Source organism: Pelophylax lessonae, assembly GCF_965119305.1.
Source record: "Pelophylax lessonae genome assembly, chromosome: 4".
Taxonomy (NCBI): Eukaryota; Metazoa; Chordata; class Amphibia; order Anura; family Ranidae; genus Pelophylax; species Pelophylax lessonae.
Genome location: NC_138771.1, coordinates 519,429,657 through 519,452,039, shown reverse-complemented (window position 1 = coordinate 519,452,039; position 22,383 = coordinate 519,429,657). Strand labels below are relative to the sequence as shown.

The window sequence follows — 22,383 nt, the reverse complement described above, 5'->3', positions numbered from 1 at the left end:
ATATTCCTCGTAATAGAAATAGGCACGACAGGACCTCTTTTTTGTGAGATCTGGGGTCAAAAAGTCCTCAGATCTCACAAGTACACTAAAAGATAGAAAAAAAAAAAAAAAATAATAATTATAATATAAAATGAAAAAAAAAAAAAAAAAAAGGACCTTTAAACTGGTTGCTAGGCAACAACATTTTCCGTAGCTCCGGTCCTCCAAGACCATAGAGTCAAGTGAGGGCAAGCTTGCCCTCACTCGACATCCTGTCTGTGAGGATTCGGGACCGGATCGTTTTCCCCGCTGCCGGCGGGTCCGGTAAGCGGGGAAAAGGACCGGAACGCGTCGGGAGGGGGGGGTTGCCTCTTCCGCCATCCCGGAAGGGTGATCCCACGGCGAATCCGCCGCTGGGACCACCCTTATCGGAAAGCCAACCGTCCACCGTTTAAAAAAATACCAGGGTTATGGCAGCTATCTGCTACCATAACACCGGTATTTAGGTTTAAACGGAGGACGTATATAAACCTTTTTGGACTTGGACATGGTGGCTGTATGAAGGGTGACAGGTACTCGGGTACTTTGTTGGGCAGGTGACAGGTACTCTGGTACTGATGAGCAGGTGGCAGGTACTCGGGTACTCCGATAGGCAGGTGACAGGTACTCGGGTACTCTGATGGGCAGGTGACAGGCAGGTGATAGGTACTGATGAGTAGTACTCACTGACTGATAGGTGATAGGTGATACTGTACTGATGGGTACTGATGATCAGTACTGATACGTGATAGGTACTGATGAGTACTGATGAGTAGTGATGGGTACTGATGAGCAGGCGGCAAGTACTTGGGTACTTCAGGCGTCAGGTACTCTGATGAGCAGGTGGAAGGTACTCGGGTACTCTGATGGGTAGGTGACAGGTACTCAGGTACTCTGATGACGGGTACTCCGTTGACAGGTACTCAAAGTACCCGAGTACCTGTCATCAGAGTACCCGAGTACCCGTCATCAGAGTACCCGAGTACCTGTCATCAGAGTACCCGAGTACCCGAGTACCTGTCATCAGAGTATCCGTCATCAGAGTACCCGAGTACCTGTCATCAGAGTACCCGAATACCTGTCATCTGAGTACCTGATGACAGGTACTCGGGTACTTTGATGGGCTAGTGACAGGTGCTCTTTATTGGGGGGGGGGGGGGGCAATCAGTGTGTTTAGGGTGCACTGTAGTTGGTAACTAGCTGTTACCACAATCTCCTCCTCACACAGGATCAGTGTGTGAAGAGGAGAACACGGTGACAGCTAGTTACTGTGTTCTCTGTTGACATTTGTGACCGGCTGTGATTGGACACAGCCGGTCACGTGGTAAAGAGCCAATTTCATTGGCTCTTTACCTAGATCGGGGATCGACTCTGTCCGAGGGACGAGCCTCGTCCCCGATCGCTGCTCTGCGCGCCCCCGGGGGCGCGCATTGCAGAGAGAACGAGCGGCTCGTGCTGGAGCCGCTCATGTGATCGGCTGTGATTGACACAGCCGATCACGTGGTAAACAGCCAATTTCTATTGGCTGTTTACCTTGATCAGTGATGGGCTATGTCCGAGGGACGAGCCTCATCCCTGATCGCGCCGCTGTGCGCCGCCGGGGGCGCGCAGTAGCAGCTAGAACAGGCCGACGTCATATGACGGCGGCCCGGATCTAGACAACCACCTTGCCGACGTCATTTTACATGACTCGGTAAGGAAGTGGTTAAAAAGTGATCTTTCTGCAATAACATGCCTATCCCTTGATACTCTGCTCTAGTCAATTGCCCTACAACTTGATCACCTGACCTGCATAAGCTCTGAATTGCAGTCACCAGCAGTTTTCATTCCTAGCATTAGATAAAACATGGACACAGACTGACCTAAATTTTTAGTGTAAGGCCTCATGCACAGAGTTTTTCCTGCCGCTTTTAGGAGTTGCAGGCTTTTTTTTTTTTTTTTACCGCTTAGAAATGACTCTCCATGTTATTTTGTGTCTCCATACACACATACGCTAATAGGAGCTGTAAGCGGCATAGGAGTTTTCAAGCTGCAAAAAACCCCAGGTCCAGCGCATTAAAGAGGTTGTAAACCCATGAACGTTTTTTTTTTTTCTGTAACCTGAACGAGAAACACAATGAGCTAGTATGCATCGCATACTAGCTCATTATGAAATACTTACCTAAGAACGAGCCCCCGCCGTGCCGCTCACTCACCTGTATGACGGGCGACATGTCATCAGATGGCCGGATGCCGCGGTGACGTCACTCCCGCGCGGGAGCCGACGGTCACGGCACGGGGCTCTGAAGAAACGGCACCAGCGGCCGTTCCTTCAGAGCACATGCGGCAGTGACGTCACTGTCTGCATGTAAGGTAAATATCTCCTAAACGGTACATGTTTAGGAGATATTTACACTACCTATAGGTAGGCCTTATCATAGGCTTACCTATAGGTAAAAGTGTCAGAGGAGGGTTTACTTCCTCTTTAAGACGACCAGCATTATAGCTGTAAAAACACCTGACCCGGCTAAACGCATGTTAATGCTGAATACAGCATGGAGCTGCAGCAACATTTTTTAAACTGTAGTTGTGATTTGGGAGTGGAAAATAGAAGAGGGCAGTGTTCTTTAAAAAAAAAAACCCTGCTAAATGCGCATTACCGCCAATGAAAGCCGATTTGAGCCCCGGTTCACACTTGTGCGTGTGCGGGGTTCGCATGTAATATCGGAGCGCACTGCTCCGACATTACATGCGATCAGCTGTGCGGTGCGAGTTTAGCCATACAAACTGTATGGCTAAATTCGCATCGCTCCCGCAGCAAACACGCACAGGAGGCATTTTTGCAGCCGCATCAGGATCGGATCGCACAGCGGTTCACACTTGTGCGATCCGATCCTGTGCGAACTGCACGATCGCACTGCGATATGCGATCAAACTGGGGGTGTCGTTAAGATTACATTGACACCCCCAGTGGATCGCATATGGCAGTGTGAACTGCCGGGGGTGCGTGTGCGATGCGGGAACAGGCTGCAAATTCGCAGCCTTCCCGCATCGCATAAGTGTGAACCGAGCCTTAAAGCAGCTTTTTCCTGGCGTCGGTGCTGGCTTTGCAGCGCTTTTTTTTTTTTTTAATGTCTTTTGTGCGTGTGGCCCAAGTCTAAAGCTGGCCAAACATACATTTTTCTTATTTAATTTCCTTTAGATTTACCTTCATCTATGAAGTGCAAGGGCCTGCCTCATATTGTATGGTTTTGGTATATCTAAAGGAAAATTGTACCTAATTGTATAATGTATGGCCAACCTTAAATAGGCAATGTCTGACAAAATAAAAGCTTGTGATTTTATCTGACAATGAGGTCTGTGTAATGGCAGGCGTGAAAAAAAGGTATCCAATGGAGCTCTGGAAAAAAACAAAAAAAGGACTTCATCTTTCTACTACTGTTAACATACAGTGCCTTGAAAAGTATTCATACCCCCTGAAATTTTCCACATTTTGTCATGCTACAACCATTAACGTAAATGTATTTAATTCGGAATTTTTTGTGATAGACCAACACAAAGTGGCACATAATTGTGAAGTGGAAGTAAAAATTATAAATGGTTTTTAAAATCTTTTACAAATAAATATCTGTAAAGTGTGGCGTGCATTTGTATTTAGCCCTCTTTACTCTGATACCCTTAAGTAAAATCTAGTGAAACCAATTGGGTTCAGAAGAAGTCACCTAAATAGTAAATAGAGTCCACCTGTGTGTAATTTAATCTCAGTATAAATACAGCTGTTCTATCAAGCCCTCCGGTTTGTTCGAGAACCTTAGGCCCCTTTCACACAGGCGGACCGTTCAGATCCGCCTGTCCGTTTTTTTGGCGGATCTGAACGGTCCACCCATGCATTCCTATGGGGCATCGGATGTCAGAGGAGACATGTCCGCTGACATCCGACCCGATCCGTCAAATCTGGACGGATGGAAACCCTATTTTCCCATCTGTCCAGCGGATCGGATGGGATCGGGTGAGAACGGACTGACGGTCCGTTGACATCCGATTTCCCCCATAGAGATGCATGGGGAACTGTCAGCTGTGTCTCCGCACACAGCGCGGAGACACAGCTGTCACTCCTGCTCAGCGGGGGATCGGCGGCTCGATCCCCCGCTGAGAAAAACTGACTTTTCACACATACGGTCGAATCAGATGCACCTGTCAGTTTTTCAGGCGGACCTGATCGGATGCCCTATGCATCCCTATGGGGCAGCGTATGTCATCGGAGACATCGCCACTAACACCCGCTGCCATCCGATCCAATCCTGTCCCATCAAATCCAGACGGATGGAAACCCTATTTTCCTTCCGTCTGGCGGATCGGTTGACAACAGACAGGCGGTCCGTTCTCATCCGATTTCCCCATAGAGGACAGCGGGGATCTGACAGCTCCGTCAGAACTGACAGGTGTGAAAGGACCCTTCGTGAATAAACAGCTTCATGAAGGCCAAGTAACAGCCAGATAGGTCAGGAATAAAAGTTGTGGGGAAGTTTAAAGCAGGTTTAGGTTATCAAAAAATGTCAAAATAAAAACATCTCATGGAGCACTGTTCAAACCATCATTTGAAAATGGAAGTATGGCACAATTGCCAACTTACCAAGAAATGGCCAACCAACTAAACTGACCGGCCGGGCAAGGATGGCATTAGGCCTCTTTCACACGGCCGCTCCGTATGTCCGTATATCACCCCATCCGTTTGTGGGTGATATACGGACATAATGCATGTCAATGGGATTGCGGATGTCAGCGGATGACTATCCGCTGACATCCGATTTGCGTCCTTTCAGTTCTGTTCCGTTTTTTGGAACGGAACAGAACCCTATTTTTCTTCCATTTAAAAAAAAGGAATGGTGTGTATATGCAAATACCTTTGTTCTTTTGACTAAAGCCCCATACACACGCACCGATTGTTGGCCGACCGATCGGCCGTCTTTTGTTGGTTGAAATGTGCTCTAGACTGCACACGAATTTTGTCGGCCAACAACAACCAACTGCAGAAGTGATGTCATGTTCTGGTCTACTTTTCGTGTGTTTTTTCTTCACTGAGCATGCCCAGTCTTGCTCATCTGGCTTTTGTCGGCCGAAATCTGTACTGACTGAGGAACAATCGGCCGTTCTGCTGACGGCCAACAAAAATTTTATAGCATGCACACCAGATTTTGTTCAGCCGAAAAGTCGCAGTCGGTTGTCGGAAGCATCATACTAATAAGCTGATAATCGGCCGATCGGGCGGCAGCCGAAAATTCACGGCCAACAATCGGTACGTGTGTACGGGCTTTAAGTCTTTATGCCTAGCTACTCCTGAGGAGCGGAAGTCAACACAACCATCTCCAGGTTTTGCAGAGATTGGCCCGAAAAAGAGAAAATATCCAGTTGTATGGACATAAATGCCTTGTTGAGGTCAGAGGAGAATGGGCAGACTGGTTCGAGATGATAGACAACAGTAACTCAAAAAAACACTTGTTACAACCAATGGGTGCAGAATACCATCTCTGTACGCACAACACTTCAAATGTTGAAGCAGATAGGCTACAGCAGCAGACGACCATACCAGGTGCCATGCCTGTCAGCTAACAACAGATTTGACCTGGCTCACCAACATTGAACAATAGAGAATTGGAAAACCCTTGCCTGGTATAGATTTCAGCTGCGACATTCAAATGGTAGGGACAGAAATTGAAGTAAATAACATAAAAGCATGGATCCATCCTGCCTTGTATCAACTGTTCAGGCTGGTGGTGTAATGATGTGGGGGCTATTTACTTGGCACACTTTGGACCCCTTATTAGCAATTGAGCCTTGTAAAAACACCACGGTCTGAGTATTGTTGCTGACCATGTCCATCCCTTTATGACTACAGTGTTCCCATCTTCAGATGGCTCCTTCCAGCAGGATAACACACCATGTCACAAAGCTCAAATCATCTCACCACTGGTTTCTTGAACATGACAATGAGGTCACTGTACTCCAATTGCCTCCACAATCACCAGATCTCAATCCAATAGAGCACCTTTAGGATGTGGTGGAACACGAGATTTGCATCATAGATGTGCAGCCGACAAATCTGCAACAACTGTGTGATGCCATCATGTCAATATTAACCAAAATCTCTGAGGAATGTTTCCAACACCTTGTTGTATCTATGCCGCAAAGAATTATGGTAGTTCTGAAGGAAAAATGGGGTCCACATCGGTAACTAGCAAGGTATACCTACTCTCTCATCAGATGAATATGGTAGTCTTGCGAATTCTATCAGTGTCCAGCAGAGCACTAGTTAAAGCTTGTAGGAGGAGTTTTCATTCTCCCCTGTCTTATGAGGCTGCATGACCCCTGACCCTTTGTCTGGGCAGTGCTGATTGGCTCTGTTCCAATCACATGTACCCTTTCAAGAAAAAAATAAATACTCTAGCAATTCACACCAAACTGAGCATGTGCAGAGTGCCTCCAAGGCTCTGTCTTATCAGCAGAGATGTATAGTAACTAAGTAGAACTACTTCACTACTGTACTTAAGTACCGAAAGGCGGTATCTGTACTTTCCTAGAGTAGAATTTTTTTCTCCTACTTACACTTTTACTTCACTACATTTTTTCAATGATTTCAATACTTCTACTCCGATATTTTTTTTTTGTGCTGCATAGATACTCATTACAATTATAAAAATTACCACTGCCAGAACAGTAGATGGCAGGTTTCATGAAGCTCAAAACATGTGCATTAGTGCATATGAAAATAAAAGCTACTGTATGTATAAATAAAAGCTGCATTTTAAATAATAAAAAACAATATGATGTTCAAACTTTTGACTTATTTCTTTAATAACTACATAACACAGTACTTGTACTTTTACTTTCAGTACTTGAGTAGCAAAATTTTTTAAAAAACTACTTGCAATACTCAAGTACAAAAAATGTTGAATACTTTAGTACTTCTACTCAAGTCACTTTTTGATCGAGCACTTCCACTTCTACTCAAGTCACTTTTTGATTGAGCACTTGTACTTTTACTCAAGTATGGGTTTCGAGTACTTTATATAACTCTGCTTATCAGGAGATGGGCTGGGGACTGTGGATGAAGGTGGAGGATCAGAGAAGACAGGATCAAATCCACAAAAGGCATTTTCATATTATACCCCAACAATCTAACCGAAATCCGAACACAGGTCTTAGTTTGGAAAAACAAAGAAAAATCAGACTGTTCTTCATAACATCCAACCCATCATTCTGGTTTTCATACCTCAAGCCAACCAACTGGCCCCTAGCTTGTATGACCACTAGCTGGGATATAACCATGCTTGTACCAAACACAGAGGAGGCCATTTTATGCTGGAAACAGTACTTACCTGTTGGAACAAAGAGTGTGTGACCCTGCTTTACTACACACTTGTAACACTTGTCCACCTTATCCCCAAAAAACTCCTCGCTTTGGGTAACAGACGAGCTCCATGCTTCATACTTTGCCAAGTTCTCATCGGTGGGCTTTATCAAGTAGAAAATCTTTTCCCCCTAAAGATCAAATCAATAACTGGTCAATAAGTTTTATTTGCCTGGATATTCCATTATGTCAGGTATACATACACATTCTATTGTTAAGATCTCAGCACATACGTCGCACGCATAATGTGGGTTTCCCCCATCCCATCTGAACTCCTTAGTAATTTTATTATGGAGTGGAACAGGGGGAGATGGAAACACACAAAGAGTCCGGAATTATGGCAGGGATTTTTCACCGTTGGAGCATCAAAGTCTAAGGCCGGGTTTACACATATGCACATTGGACGGGTTTCCCTGCATACAATTTGCATGACAGGAGAGTGTGCCCGGCTCTCAATGGAGCCAGTTCACACAGCTCTGGGGTGCTTGCGGTCCGCATTTTAAAAGGGTCCTGTATGTCTTTGGTATTGATTCAAGTGCGAATTCAGGGAGAAATTCGGGCCTGATTCACACCTCAATCGATGAACAGGTACACACCGGAACCCATGCTGTTAACCGCAGCTGCAGCATATGTGAACGGAGCCCTATAGTAGTACTAAATGCTCTCTTTTTTTTTTTTAAAAACAAACATGTTATATTTGCCTGCTCTGTGCAATGGTTTTCCACAGAGCAGCCCCGATCCTCGTCTTCTCGGGTCCCACTCGGTGCTCCTGGCTCCTCCCTGTCAAATGCCCTCACAGAAAGCGGTTTGCTATGGGGGCACATGTGTGCGATTGCTCCCAAGCCCTACTCCGCTCCCTCCACACTGGCTGTGAATGACAGCAGCAGAAGCCAATGAGGAGCAAGAGAGCCCAGACAGCCTTGGCTCTCTTGCAGATCGATCTTGGGTTCAGGTATGTATTTGGGGGGCTACGGAGGAAGCTGCATGCAGGACAATTTTTACTTTACTGCATAGAACCTTTTGTCTTTGCAAACTATACCTATATTATGCGTATGGACTCTTAAGTTTTTCTTTTAAAACTCTCACTACTGTAATTGAAGACTGGGGGGGGCTTCCATTCTGAGTATTGTAGAAGAGGGGGGGGGGTGGGAGTGGGGTTACAAATATATCTATTTGAGAAGATTGTGTCCTCCAGTCAAGTCAAAACATTAAAATTAGTCCCAACACATACTGTATACAGATTCCAAATCGTATATCCAAGTGTCGTCTGGGAGCAAGGGAGGAGAGGGTGAGCACCTTGCTGGCCTGACTACCATAATAAAAATGTACCCTGCATCACACTATTGGATGGATGAAATATTTCCTAAACCTGGACTCTGGGAGCAATCACGATATTCCCTTGTGAAAGAAGCAGTGATATCACTATATTTTACATGGCCTGTGCAGAGAGCAGAGCTGTGGGAGGGACCCAGCACACTCCATCCACTACAGGCTGGCTCCGGAAAACTACAAGAGGGGGCGTAGAGGAGACCAGTAACCCTGCACCAGGAGAGAGAACAGAGATGACTGGTCATTGCTACAGGATGCTCTTGCACAGAAGGAAAGCCTAACAATGAATTACTACACAGATCAAATACATGAAGATTTAAGTGAGAATACACATGCCTCTTGTTTAGATAATGGAATGTTTTTCCAAGAGTTTATCTTTAAAGTATGTGTAGGAAAACCTATTTTTTTCTAGTTTTGGATAGAGTAGAGACAGATTAGAACCCCTGTGAAGTTCTTTTTTATTTGTGTCCCCACTGTTGAAGATTTGTGTCCTGGAGACCAAATGTCAAAAGACGGAAAATTATGGGAATGCACTAGAACAAGAGGTAGGAGTAAACCTTTCAATGGGACACCTGATCCTGTGACAACTATTTAAAAAGGAAAACTTCTCATTTTGTAGAGATTTCCTTTCATTTTCTATACAGACATTGGGAAATCTCACCACAAAACAAGACGTCAAAAAATAACTGGTGGAGGTTTTAACCCTTCCCAACTGTATCCAAAACAAAGCATATCAGGTCATTAAAGCATACCAATTAGTAGTAAACAGTCATCATATACTGACAAGCTTGCACAGTAGCAGGCACTGCAAACCTCTTTTTTCCGGCATACCCTGGGAGCCAACAACCACCAATATCCAAGACTACAAAGGGGTGATGCTTGCGAACAGATGTTTGGATTCAGGTTGAAGACGGCCATGAGTTTTGACTTACTAGTGAAGTGGGTTGGAGTTTGTCACCCACATCTAAATACTTTAATTTTTTTCTTAGTCAGATGCTTACCCACAAAACGTGATACCAGACAGAAGTGCCTCCGAAGTCTATGTGGAAGTCAGTGTAGCTGTCCTCTACCCCCATCAGACAATACTTTTGAACGAACGGCTTGGTGAAGACAGAATCATCGGGCCAGTAGTTCTCCACCCAAGAAAGCTTTTTACTGATGTCCGGCACTTTTACTAGTTCTGCCATCCTGAAAACACAACGGAAAACAAATTCTGCTGAGTAACCACAAGGAAGAGTTTGGATGACAAAAAAAGTTTGTATTTCTTGCTAGAAAGTTGCTTAGAACCCCCCCCCCCCCCAAAAAAAAAAAAAAAAAAATATATATATATATATATATATATATATATATATATATATATATATATATATATATATATATATATATATATATATATATATATATTTATTTTTTAAAGCAGAGGCCCTAGAGAATAAATTGATCAGTGTTGCGATTTTTTTCATGTTACGGTATTTGTGCAGCGGTTTTTCAAATATCCGTTTCTGAATTTTAATAAACAAAAACACAATACCCAATTGCATGGTAAAATGTATAAGAGGTTACGCCGAGTAGATATCAATAGATAAATACCAAACCTATCATGCTTTAAAATTGCACAGGTCCATGCAATGTCGAAAAATTACATACATTTTATTATTCATAGGCAACGCTTTAAAAGACTTTACAGGTTACCACTTTAGATTTAAACAGGAAGTCTGGTGCTAGAATTACTGCCCATGATCTGACGTTTGTGGTGATACCGCACATATGTGGGATGATCGCTGTTTTTGTTTCTTTTGGACTGACACTTGCGTTTGCCGTTTCCACACGAGCATGGAGGTGCTTCAATTTTTTTTTTTTAATCACAGGAATCATAAATATTCCTTGTGATAGCAAAAGGCAGTGAAAGGTACTCTTTGAGAGATATAACCTTAAATCAAATGCCCTTAAAAAAGCATTTGATCACACCAAGATTGGTGTGATCAAATGCTTTATCATTTAAAAAAAAATTGCGCCGTTTACATCTGGGGAAACCGCAAGTGATGTATGCTCATCGCTAACAGGTTCCTATACCATAGTGGCAAACCAAACCCATCTGGTCTGTTTGCCTCTATGGAAAGCCAGTGGAAGCGCCAGCTGGTCGATCGGGACTTCCAGTGGAGTGGGAGATCTGAGGAAAGCGGCGGGGAGGGAGGGGGGGACATCCTCTGCAAGCTGCAGGTGTCATCCCAGTATAACCACTTGAAGTCAAGCAAAGTATCGGTACGTCACCAGTCGTCAAGTGGTCAAAATAAAATAATAATTCAAACAAAACATTCATAAAGACAACAGTAAAAGTTTGAGTTGAAAAAAATACCGAACGGTATTTGTTTTGTGCACGGGAAGACATTAGTATCCACTAGTTGCTTTTATTGGGTAAAAAACAAAATCAAAGCAAACATAGGTTACAACAGGCAACAGACACTTTACTGTTGGCTATGAACATGTGGGTCAACATCTTTTCACACCACAGCAAATATGGACTTTGCTCTAGGCGATTGGCCAGTAAAAGCAGCTTCTTTTTTGTTCACACTGAGGCCCAGCGACCCTACTAACTTACTTGGTGTCAGAGAACTCCAGGCTGATGACGTTTAATACTTTGGGTCGATCAGGGTTCATAAAATACTTCACAAAGTTTTTCAGCTTCATCTTACTATCCGCTTGTCTGGCCACATCGATGACATCAATAATCTTTTCTCCACCTGTAGAGGAAAAGAGAAATGTGCATTTATCGATCTTTAAAGTTTTTTTTTTTTTTATAGAAAAACAAAAGGGTACATTGAATCAATACCTAATGCAGCCCACCCTACCCCCACCTTCAAAGCAGCAGGTATAGCAGTATAAAGCAGTTTGCATCCCTTCATATAGCACACACATCATCATTACAGGCATCTCGTCGAGGTCTAGAGCTCAACAAAAAGTACATCAGACACATACAAATAACAGAAGCTTTTTCTGCTAGAACACAGGTAACAATGTGCCTCTGTACCCTGTCCTTGGTGATGCAATGGTAGACAACTAGGCCAACATTTGGCAGTAGTAAAATATGTCAATCCTTCAATTCCACCTGTGGTGTTTTATTGTTAAGACTACTAACTAAAATATATCCAGGATGTATGAAATTCTGCCTGTTACATCAAGCAAAGAGTTTGTGCAAATTTGTATAGGCGCAAAACCTTTGTATAGGCACAAAACATTGAGTATTTTGCAGTTTCTGCCCCAATATTTTGGCACCCTTAATGATGTACAAGTTTTTCTATCGAGATAAGCATTATGATTGAATCAAAAGTAGGTTTTGGGCTAGAAGTTTCTGTGCAGCAACCAATAAAAAAAGAGTTGAAAGATATAGTGTATATATCTGAGGAGAAAGGAAATCGTGTTAAATTGGTACTAAACAGAATTTTTTTTTCAAACCATGCAAGACAAAAGCATAATGTGCTAGTTTGCATCTCATACTAGCACATTATGAAATACTCACCTTAGAACCAGTGTTAATTTCGTCGACTAAAACGTTTTCGTCGACTAACACAATTCAGATGACTAAAATACGACTAAAACTAAAATGGCATTTTAGTCTTAAGACTAAAATACGACTAAAACTAAAATAGCATTTTTGTCAAAAGACTATAACTAAAACTAAATCGAAATTTGCTGCCAAAAATTAACACTAGTGCGTGCTCAAAGCATAAATAATAACATATTAGATTTTTCACTCCAGGACCAGTAGTAGTATATAATGAGTTTGGAAATTGAAGAGAAATGCTTAAATAATACATTACAAATTACAATTGAACTACACCCATTTGATTATAGATGACTAAAATGAGTTTTAGTCGACTAAAATGTAGGGCGTTTTAGTCGACTAAAATATACTGGAGTTTTAGTCGACTAAATACGACTAAAACTAAAACACTTGCAGAAGACTAAAATAGGACTAAAACTAAAATGCCATTTTAGTCCTAAGACTAAGACTAAAACTAAATTGAAATTTGCTGCCAAAATTAACACTGCTTAGAACGAAGCCCTCCAGCAGCACGCTGTCACTGCTGACAGGGCTTCCATCTTCAAGCAATCTTCCTACCGGGTTCATTTGCTCTGGTCATGGGATTGGCTGAGCCGTGATAACGTCACTCCCATGCATGAGTGCCGGAGTCACAAACCGTGGCACGGAGCTCTAAAGGAATAGCATGGGTATACCGTCCCTTCAGAGCGCGTGCACCAGTGAAATAACCGGCTGATTGCAATGTGAATATCTCCTAAAAAACAGTGCAAATTAAGGAGATACTCAATGTACCTACAGGTAAGCTTACATTTAGGTACAAGTCTAAATAAAAAGTTTACTACCGCTTTCATAGTATTAAATGGGTTGTCAAGTCAGGTTATTTATCTTAATGCATTCTATGCATTAAAAGAAAAAGCCTTCTGTAGCCTCCTCTCTATCCAGCGATGTCCACAAGTGCCTCAGCCGTCCAGAAGTGCCTCTTTCCTGATTGGCTGAGACAACAGCAGGGCCATTGGCTCCCACTGCTGTCAAACTCAGCCAATCAGGAAAGGGAGGGGGCAGGGTCAAACGGCAGCTCTGTGTCTGAATGGATAGACGGCGCTGCAGCTCGGCTGTCCCCATAGCAAGTTGCTCGCTGTGGGGGCACTCAACATAACATGAGGGAGGGGCCAGGATATCCAGCCAGGGACCCGAGGAGGATCCAGGCAGCCCTGTGCAAAAGTATGATGGGTTTGTTATTTTAATAGAAAAAAAAAAAATGAGACTTTACAATCACTTTTAAGAACATTCCAATACTGGAATAACTTTGAGCATCCCCCATATGTATAAGGGTGCCTGTATCTGTCTCACATTGTGCACACAGAGAAGTATCCATACATTCCCACTGGTGTAATCTCTGCGAAACATGATAAATCCCATGTAACAAAGAGCTGAGTAAATTTAATGCCAATGTTTTCAACAGTTTCAAAAGTATTTATCATTTAAAAAGCCTCATTTAAAAAGTCAGCAGCCTGCAAAAAACGGACCAAAGCATGGCAGTCTGGCATGTCTTAAACCCCACTTCAGTGTGAACTTCGAGGAGGTTTGAGAATTATTAAGTCACAGTATAAACAGCTGGGGAGGCCAAGTGCAGTTTGTTTTAAAGTGAATTTACTGCTTGAAAAACATAAAAATCTTTAATGCCCATAGTCTGGAAAAACAAGTACATTTTAGGTCTCGTGCATACGGGCATTTTTCTTTTTTTTTTTTTACAGCCTGTAGCCATAGTTTTTTCAGTCGAGCAGTGGCTGCATTCTATCAGATGAAGTCCCTGTTTAGGTATTCAGGCAGCTGTGAGTGTCACACAGCTGTCTTAATATAGAAAGCCAGCAGTGGAGGTGCCTCTATCCATACTCTTTAGCATGCTGAATGAGTGAAATCTAGCCTTGTATGGTTAACTTTGCACTAACTTTGTGAGAGAGAGCACAGTTACTGGGCAACATTACTAAGCAAGAAGGGCAGACTGCATACATAATGAGGTAATATGGCTGTCCTCATGTACATATACATTTACAGCCTATACAAAGAAAAAGGTGTTATATCTATGATAATGTTTATCTATTAACAGTGTAAATTTGCTATCCCCTCAAAATAACAACACACAGCCATTAAGGTCTAAACCGCTGGCAACAAAAGTCAGTACACCCCTTAGTAAAAAAAAAAAAAAAAAAAGAAGAAGTCTAAATTGGGCCAAAAGTGTCAATATTTTGTGGCCACCATTATTTTCCAGCACTGCCTTAACCCTCTTGCGCATAGAGTTCACCAGAGCTTCACAGGTTGCCAATGGAGTCCTCTTCCACTCCTCCATGACGACATCACGGAACTGGTGGATGTTAGAGACCTTGCGCTCCTCCACCTTCCATTTGATAATGCCCCGCAGATGCTTAATAGGGTTTAGGTCTGGAGCCATGCTTGGCCAGTCCATCACCTTTACCCTCAGTTTCTTTAGGAAGGCAGTGGTCGTCCTGGAGGTGTCTTTGGGGTCCTTATGTTGGAATACTGCCCTGTGGCCCAGTCCCTGAAGGGAGGGGATCATGCTCTGCTTCAGTATGTCACAGTACATGTTGGCATTCATGGTTCCCTCAATGAACTATAGCTCCCCAGTGGCGGCAGCACTCATGCAGCCCCAGACAATGACACTCCCACCACCTTGCTTGACTGTAGACAAGACACACTTGTCTTTGTACTCCTCTCCTGGTTGCTGCCACACATGCTTGACACCATCTGAACCAAATACGTTTATTTTGGTCTAATCAGACCACAGGACGTGGTTCCAGTAATCCATATCATTAAGTTTGCTTGTCTTCAGCAAACTGCAGGCTCACTTGTGCATCATCTTCAGAAGGCTTCCATCTGAGATGACAGTCATGCAGACCTATTTGATGCAGTGTGCAGCATATGGTCTGAGCACTGACAGGCTGACCCCACCACCCCTTCAACATCTGCAGCAATGCTTGAAGCACTCATATTTCTATTTCCCAAAGACAACCTCTGGATATGACGCTGAGCACGTGCACTAAACTTCTTTGGTCGACCATGGTGAGGCCTGTTCCGAGTGGAACCTGTCCTCTTAAACCGCTGTATGGTCTTGGCCACCGTGCTGCAGCTCAGTTTCAGGGTCTTGGCAATCTTCTTATAGCCTAGGCCATCTTTGTGAACAGCAACAATTCTTTTTTTCCCGAATCCTCAGAGTTCTTTGCCATGAGGTGCCATGTTGAACTTCCAGTGACCAGTATGAGAGAGTGAGAGCGATGGCACCAAATTTAACACACCTGCTCCCATTCACACCTGAGACCTTGTAACACTAACGAGTCAAATGATACCGGGGAGGGAAAATGGCTAAATGAGCCCAATTTGGACATTTTCACTTAGGGGTTTACTCACTTTTGTTGCCAGCGGTTTAGAATTTACACTGTTATACAAGCTGTACACTCACTACTTTAAAGTGTCATTTCTTCAGTGTTGTCACATGAAAAGATTTAATCGAATATTTACAAAAATGTGAGGAGTGTGAGAGTGTGTGTATATTTACACACACACACACACACACACACACACACACACACACACACACAGTTTCCCCTCAAGCACAACAAAATTTTGTCTTTAGAGCAGGTGTAAGACGGTTGAAAACATGGGAATACCAAATAAAATGAAGATATTTGATACGGAAAGAGCAAAGCATCGTTTCAACGACACCAACATAATCTCCAAGCTCTCCAGGGGCGCCATTCCTCCTGCACACTCCTGCCATGCAGCTTTTTACCTATCTGCACACATCCCAATCTGAACACATTAAAATGCGTGTCACTTCACCCATGGGCATTGAGCCATCTGCTGCTTTTATGACAGCCGTGCCCGTGCTGAAGCTGAAAATAATTGCATCGATAAAGTCCAGATAAACAAGTATGAGTCGGGATCCCATTCCAGACGTAATAAGTGAGCCAAATTAATATGGGAAAACAGCCAAAAGCAGATTAAAAATTCTGTGCGTCCTGGAACATGGCAAAAACACTGAATGAGCGAAGAACATACTGCAGATTAATCCTAAAGAGATGCCGTCATGCCATTAAACAGGCGCACAGGGACAGGCTTCCGCAAAATATACGGTTCAGGCATTGCAGTGTAATCATGTCTCCTACGCTCTTCACATCTGTCTTTTCGACACTTTGCTGAAGATTTTGAATGCCCAGACAGAAAAAGGGGAGCATTTGGTTCATATTGGCCTATCTCAACACAAGTTAAACTCCATGGAAGTTATCCTGACAAGCCGTAACAAAATCAGGAAACCGCTAAAGAATGTTGCAGTAATAATATCTGTTCTGTGAAAATAGTGGACCACTGGGAGATTTACCTTTACTTTTTTTTACCTCTATGGAAATTAAAGGGGATTCTACTGCAATAACGCCAGATGGAGAGGTTTTCCTGAGACTCTTATACCTTTTGCAAACCCTTCCCATTCACATACCAACTTCTTTCCTCAAAACAAGTGCAGGTGGAATGTAGACAATTGTAAAAACCATGTATTCATCTCTTCTGTCACAACCTTTCAGACTGCCGAATCTGTTAAATATCATAGAGCTGTACATATGACATGGGCCGTTGACTGGTGCAAACATTACAAGGATAAAGCCATGTCACCTGCCCTCTTTACTGCCTCCCATGGCTTCTAGATGATCTACCTCCACAGGTCAGACTTCACCCATTGATCGGGGTTACTCCTGCTCTGGAAACGTATTCTTCAGAACTCCTATCCCAGTTGTTGGGTCACCCAAAATTTACCCTAGCCTAATGGATAAAACTTATAATCCCCTGAAAGACTCAGGCAATTTTTAGTTTAAACATTTTCAAACACCGACCAGACTTAAATCAATATTGGAAATTCAACATGTCTGAACCCCCTCTTGCCTTGTTGTCAAGCCATGCAACTGAGACATTTCCTTACTCAAACCTTTATGCCTCGTACACACGCATCGATTATTGGCTGGGAATTTTCGGCAAACGTCCGATCGGCCGATTTTCGGCTTGTTAGTATGATGCTTTCGACAACCGACTCCGACTTTTCGGCTGAAAAAAATCTGGTGTGCAGGCTATAAAATTTTTCGATTTTCCGTCAGTCAGTACAGATTTCGGCAGACAAAAATCTGATGAGCAAGACTGGGCATGCTCAGAGAAGAAAAAACACACGGAAAGTAAACCAGCACATGACATCACTTCTGAAGTTGATTTTTGTTGGCCGAGAGAATTAGTGTGAAGTCTAGGCACATTCCAACCAACAAAATTTACCACTCTGGACAAAAGATGGCCGATCGGTCGGCCGATATTCGTTGCGTGTGTACGAGGCATTAGGGAACGAAAGACAACCACTGTAGGGCAAAAAAGACCCTATGCATCACAAGACCACAGGATTGAAGCTCTTGGTTTATCCTGGAGTTGGGCCTGAAGGCCACCGCTATCCTCAAAAGTTGCATGGATCACGAGCAGCAGAGCAAGACTAAACAAAAGCATGGGAAACAATACCAAGCTCTACTAAAATAATAGAAGCATCATCTTACCGACATAGCGTTCTACGTCCATTACAGAAAAAGTTGGAGGCGGCAGTCTGAGGCCCAGATCATCTAACTGCGGCACCATAATTGGAAGGTTGAATCCATGTTTCTCCAGGTACCTCTGTGTCAGTTGGCTACCATTCATCCTCAATATAATCTCGTCGGCGCTACAAAAAAAAAAAAAAAAAAATTGGTATGCTGACATACCAAATTTTTTCCTGCAAGAACTCTTGTGGTTCCCAATGACCAAATACTCAGATTTCTGGTGCCAGTGGGAAGGATCTGATAGCATATACAGTCAATATGAGATATACAGTCAATATGAGAAAGACACAAACCTTGGAAAGGACCGCGCTCGCAGCTGCTGTACAAAGGTTCTTGTTCCGGCTTGAACTGGCTTCGTCCCATCATCAGGCTCTGTATAGTCATGTCTATGCCAGTTCCTCCTCTTCTTCACTAAAGAGAGATAAAAAGAACACATACGTTAATGACTGTAGAAATGGGCAAAAAACAGCGGAAGGAACTCATCCCCCATACTCTTGGCACATGAGTACGGAAAAGTCAAAGAATTCAAGTTAATTGAAAGACACTTTTCTTAACCAGGAAAGAAAACATTGAGTGGTTTCCAGCACAACTATCACCATATATTGAACTGGTACGGTCACAGATAAAAGAGTTCAAGAGAAAATGTTAAAGTTTCTAGGTGGACACAAAGTGAACTGAAAGAGTCCAGCACAGGTGAAGCAAATGAACGTCTTATTTTCTCCCTTTTGGTCTCTTCAATAAACCAAAAGATAATCAAAAAAACGGTCTCATTTGTTTTAGAAGTACAAAAAAATACCTGTTCATCCTGCCAGAATTCCAGTGCTGTTCTGAGCACTCTGCAGGGATCTCTCAAATAATGTTATTAAGTAGTGTGTTGCCCAAATATTTGTCAGGATTCAAAGGGCTGGTTCACACCAGATGTGGTTGGACTGCACTAAATTGCATCGTCCCCCATGTGTCTGGTACACACCATTGGGGGGGGGGAATTACAGTCTGACTCGCCAAGCTCAGCACATCATCACTGCACTGATCTCAGATGGATCCCCAACTGGGACTGTAGTGCTGTCATGACCATGCAGGGACAACATTGCCAAATTTGCCAGTCCCATTATGACATCTGAAGCCTATTTGTGTGCCGGAGCATGATATTTTTCAAGTGCAGTCTCCACATTTAATCCCATCTTTTATGAAGAACCAATGAGGATGCCTGTGGTGTCACTAGTCCTTTAGTGAACTATTCATAGTCATACACAGAAAATCTCACAGCAGTCACAGAAGGAGTGAAGGTGGGGCTCTTTTTGCAGATATAGACTGGCTCCCGATTTCTATATTATTCCAGTTTCAAAGGAATAAAACCGTATTAAAACAAACTCTAAACATGAAGTCTCATCAAGTAGACAGGACAACTGCTTGAGGTCTAACAGTACAAAATCTCTTATGAATCTATCTTAAGCAAGGACTGAATTAACAGGCAACAGCCCACATGACATAATGGTGCACTTGGCAAATGAAAAGCTGAGTTAGACTTACTGTTAACTCCACTTGGCAAATGAAAAGCTGAGTTAGACTTACTGGTAACTCCACTTGGCAAATAAAAAGCTGAGTTAGACTTACTGGTAACTCCACTTGGCAAATGAAAAGCTGAGTTAGACTTACTGGTAACTCCTTTCCTGCGAGTCTTCCAGGACAGCTCATGAGACCTAGGGCTCCTCCTATCAGGACAAGAAACACATTTAGCCCCACCAGATAAAAGGTGGTCCTCTAGTCCTCCCCCCTTCAGTATTTCTCGAGAACCGTAGGACATCCCTGCAAAACATATGCATAATGCATAATACAAGACATCACTGGGTGGAAAGCCGGCTGTCCTGGAAGACTCTCAGAAAGGGAGTTACCGGTAAGCCTCGTTCAGCATTTCTCAAGTCGTCTTCCAGGACAGCCCATGAGACGAGCCAGAACTTACCAATCTAGAGAGGGACCACTATCTGGAGACCCTTTCGACCAAACGCCTGCTCCTGGGAAAAGAGGAGGTCCAGGCTATAATGTTTAACAAAAAAGGTCAAAAAATTAGACCAGGTGGCCACCTTACATATTTGTTCCAGTGAAGCTCCAGCCCTTTCAGCCCAGGACGTGGACAAGGCTCTTGTTGAATGCATATAGACAAATGGCTGAGAAACATTCCCAACTCTATAGGCTTCGGCAATTGTCTGCTTTATCCACCTGGCTATGGTGGCCTTAGAGGCTCCATTACCCTTGTGTGTCCCAGGAAAAATAACAAAATAAAGGCCTCATTATTTACTAAAGGTCCTGGTAACCTCTAGGTATGCAAAAAGAATCCTGACATCCAAAAAATTAAAATCCCACTATTACTCATTTTCAGGAAAATTATAAAAGGTTGGTAGCACAATATCCTGTGATCTATGAAAGGAAGTGGCTACCTTTGGCAAAAAAAACCCCGGGTCAGTTTTTAACACCACTTTATCTTTCAAAATTGGGAAGAAAGGCTCCACAATTGAGAGAGCCTGCAATTCACTGACCCTGCGAGCTGATGTAACTGCAACCAGGAATGTAGTTTTTAGTGTGAGCAATTTTACTGACAAATCCCTCAGGGGTTCGACAGTCACTAAAGATTGAAGGACTAGAGACTGGTCCCAAGAAAAACATGTTCCGACAACCATTGGTTTTAACCTGGGGATTGCCTTGAAAAACCTCGCTATAAACAGGCTTTTTCCAAAAACGGGAGTACTGGGAGGAACACACTTATGGCCGCAGCCTGAACCTTTAAAGTACTAAGGGATAGACCCTTGTCGGCACCCTCTTGGAAAAATTCCAGAATAGCTAGAACATCGGGAGAAAATCTTAGATTTTCAGACAACCAAGAGGTAAAACTTCTTCCAAATTATATATATATATATATATATATATATATATATATATATATATATATATATATATATATATATATATATATATATATATATATATATATATATATATATATATATATATATATATATATATATATATATATATATATATATATATATATATATATATATATATATTGTGACAGGCTTCTGGGAATAACTAGAGTCTTGAAAACCTCGTCTGAGAACACCTGGGAGCTTAGTATCTGCTCTTCAGATCCCTGGGAGCTTAGTATCTGCTCTTCAGATACCAAGCTGTTAAGTTTAATGATGTCACCTGAGGATGAGATACTGGACCCTGAGACAACAGGTCCTGTCTCATATGGAGAGTCACTGGACCTTTCAAGGCTAGGGCCTGCAGGCGTGAAAAGCATGGTCTTTCAGGCCAAAAGGGAACTATCAGGATCAAATTGGTGTTTTCAAGAAGAAACTTCCGGAGGACTTCAGGGATTAGTCTGGTAGGAGGGATGGCGTAGCGGAGGTTGAATGATCAGGGATTTGCAAAAGCGTAGATCCCCTGGATTCAGGGAAAATAATCTGTTTTGCTGTTTGTTTAGGCTGCATAAAGGTCCACCTCTGGGGAACCCAACCTGCTGGCAATTTCCACAAACATTTCCGGGTTCAGGGACCAATTGTCCCGACACACCTGTTAGGGGCTGAGGTAATCTGCCAAACAATTCGGAGTCCCTTTCAGAGAAAGTGCTGGAATGGAGGCTAGATTCATCTCGGCCCAAGATAGACTCTTTTGGGCTGTGAATTGCAAAGTCTCACTTCTTGTACCCCCTTGTTTGTTGAGGTACACTACTGTTGCAATGTTGTCGGATCGAATCTGCAGATGGTGACCGGTGACCTGACCTCTGCATGAAAAACCTATGGCCCTCTGCTCTGCCAGAAGCTCCCTTTGATCCACCGGGGACCATTCTCCTTGCGCTGTCTAATTTTGTAGATGGGCTCCCCATCCATAAGAGCTTGCATCCGTTATTCGCAGATATTGTAATGACCCATTCCAGTCCTCTGGTCAGGTGAAGTGGCGATCTCCACCACCACAGGGTTCTCTTTACTTTGGAGGGAATTTGTACCTTCAAGTCTAAAGAACTTGGAGACTCGTCCCAGTTCCTTAGAAGGAATAACTGAAGAGGACGATTGAAGAACCGCGCCCAAGGCACAGCTGGAAAGCAAGAGTTCCTAAGGCCTATGGCTCTTGAGACCTCTCTGAACCAGACCCACTGATTGGTTTGCAAGGATGCCATAATTTGAGTTGTTTTTGAAACTTTTTCCCCCAGAAGGAAAAGCTTTTGATCCAGTGAGGAAGTCTCATACCAGAGATATAGGTCACTCTTTGGGAGGGCTTCAGAGAAGACTTCTTTGTTGACTACCCAGCCTAGCGACTGGAGGAACTCCTGAACCGTCTGAAGATCCCTCTCTAGTTTCTGACACGACTCTGCCACTACTAGGAGGTCATTCAGGTAGGGAGATGATCATAATACATTTTTGTCTTAACGGGGCCAAAGCTTCCCCCAGGACATTTGTAAAGATGCATGGGACCGACGA

General features: G+C 43.2%; 1 protein-coding gene across 2 annotated transcripts in view; it reads right to left on the bottom strand.

Moving 5' to 3' along the window:
• The window catches only part of KDM7A (lysine demethylase 7A), a 169,389-nt gene that overhangs the window by 57,878 nt on the left and 89,128 nt on the right, over window positions 1-22,383 (bottom strand). For both annotated transcript variants that reach the window (XM_082252934.1, XM_082252933.1), the window contains exons 3-7: window positions 18,202-18,319; window positions 17,870-18,030; window positions 11,334-11,475; window positions 9,736-9,922; window positions 7,374-7,536 (exon numbers count right to left, since the gene is read on the bottom strand). In XM_082252934.1, coding sequence (XP_082109060.1) covers window positions 7,374-7,536; window positions 9,736-9,922; window positions 11,334-11,475; window positions 17,870-18,030; window positions 18,202-18,319 — 771 coding nt within the window. The remainder of the gene's footprint in view (window positions 1-7,373; window positions 7,537-9,735; window positions 9,923-11,333; window positions 11,476-17,869; window positions 18,031-18,201; window positions 18,320-22,383) is intronic.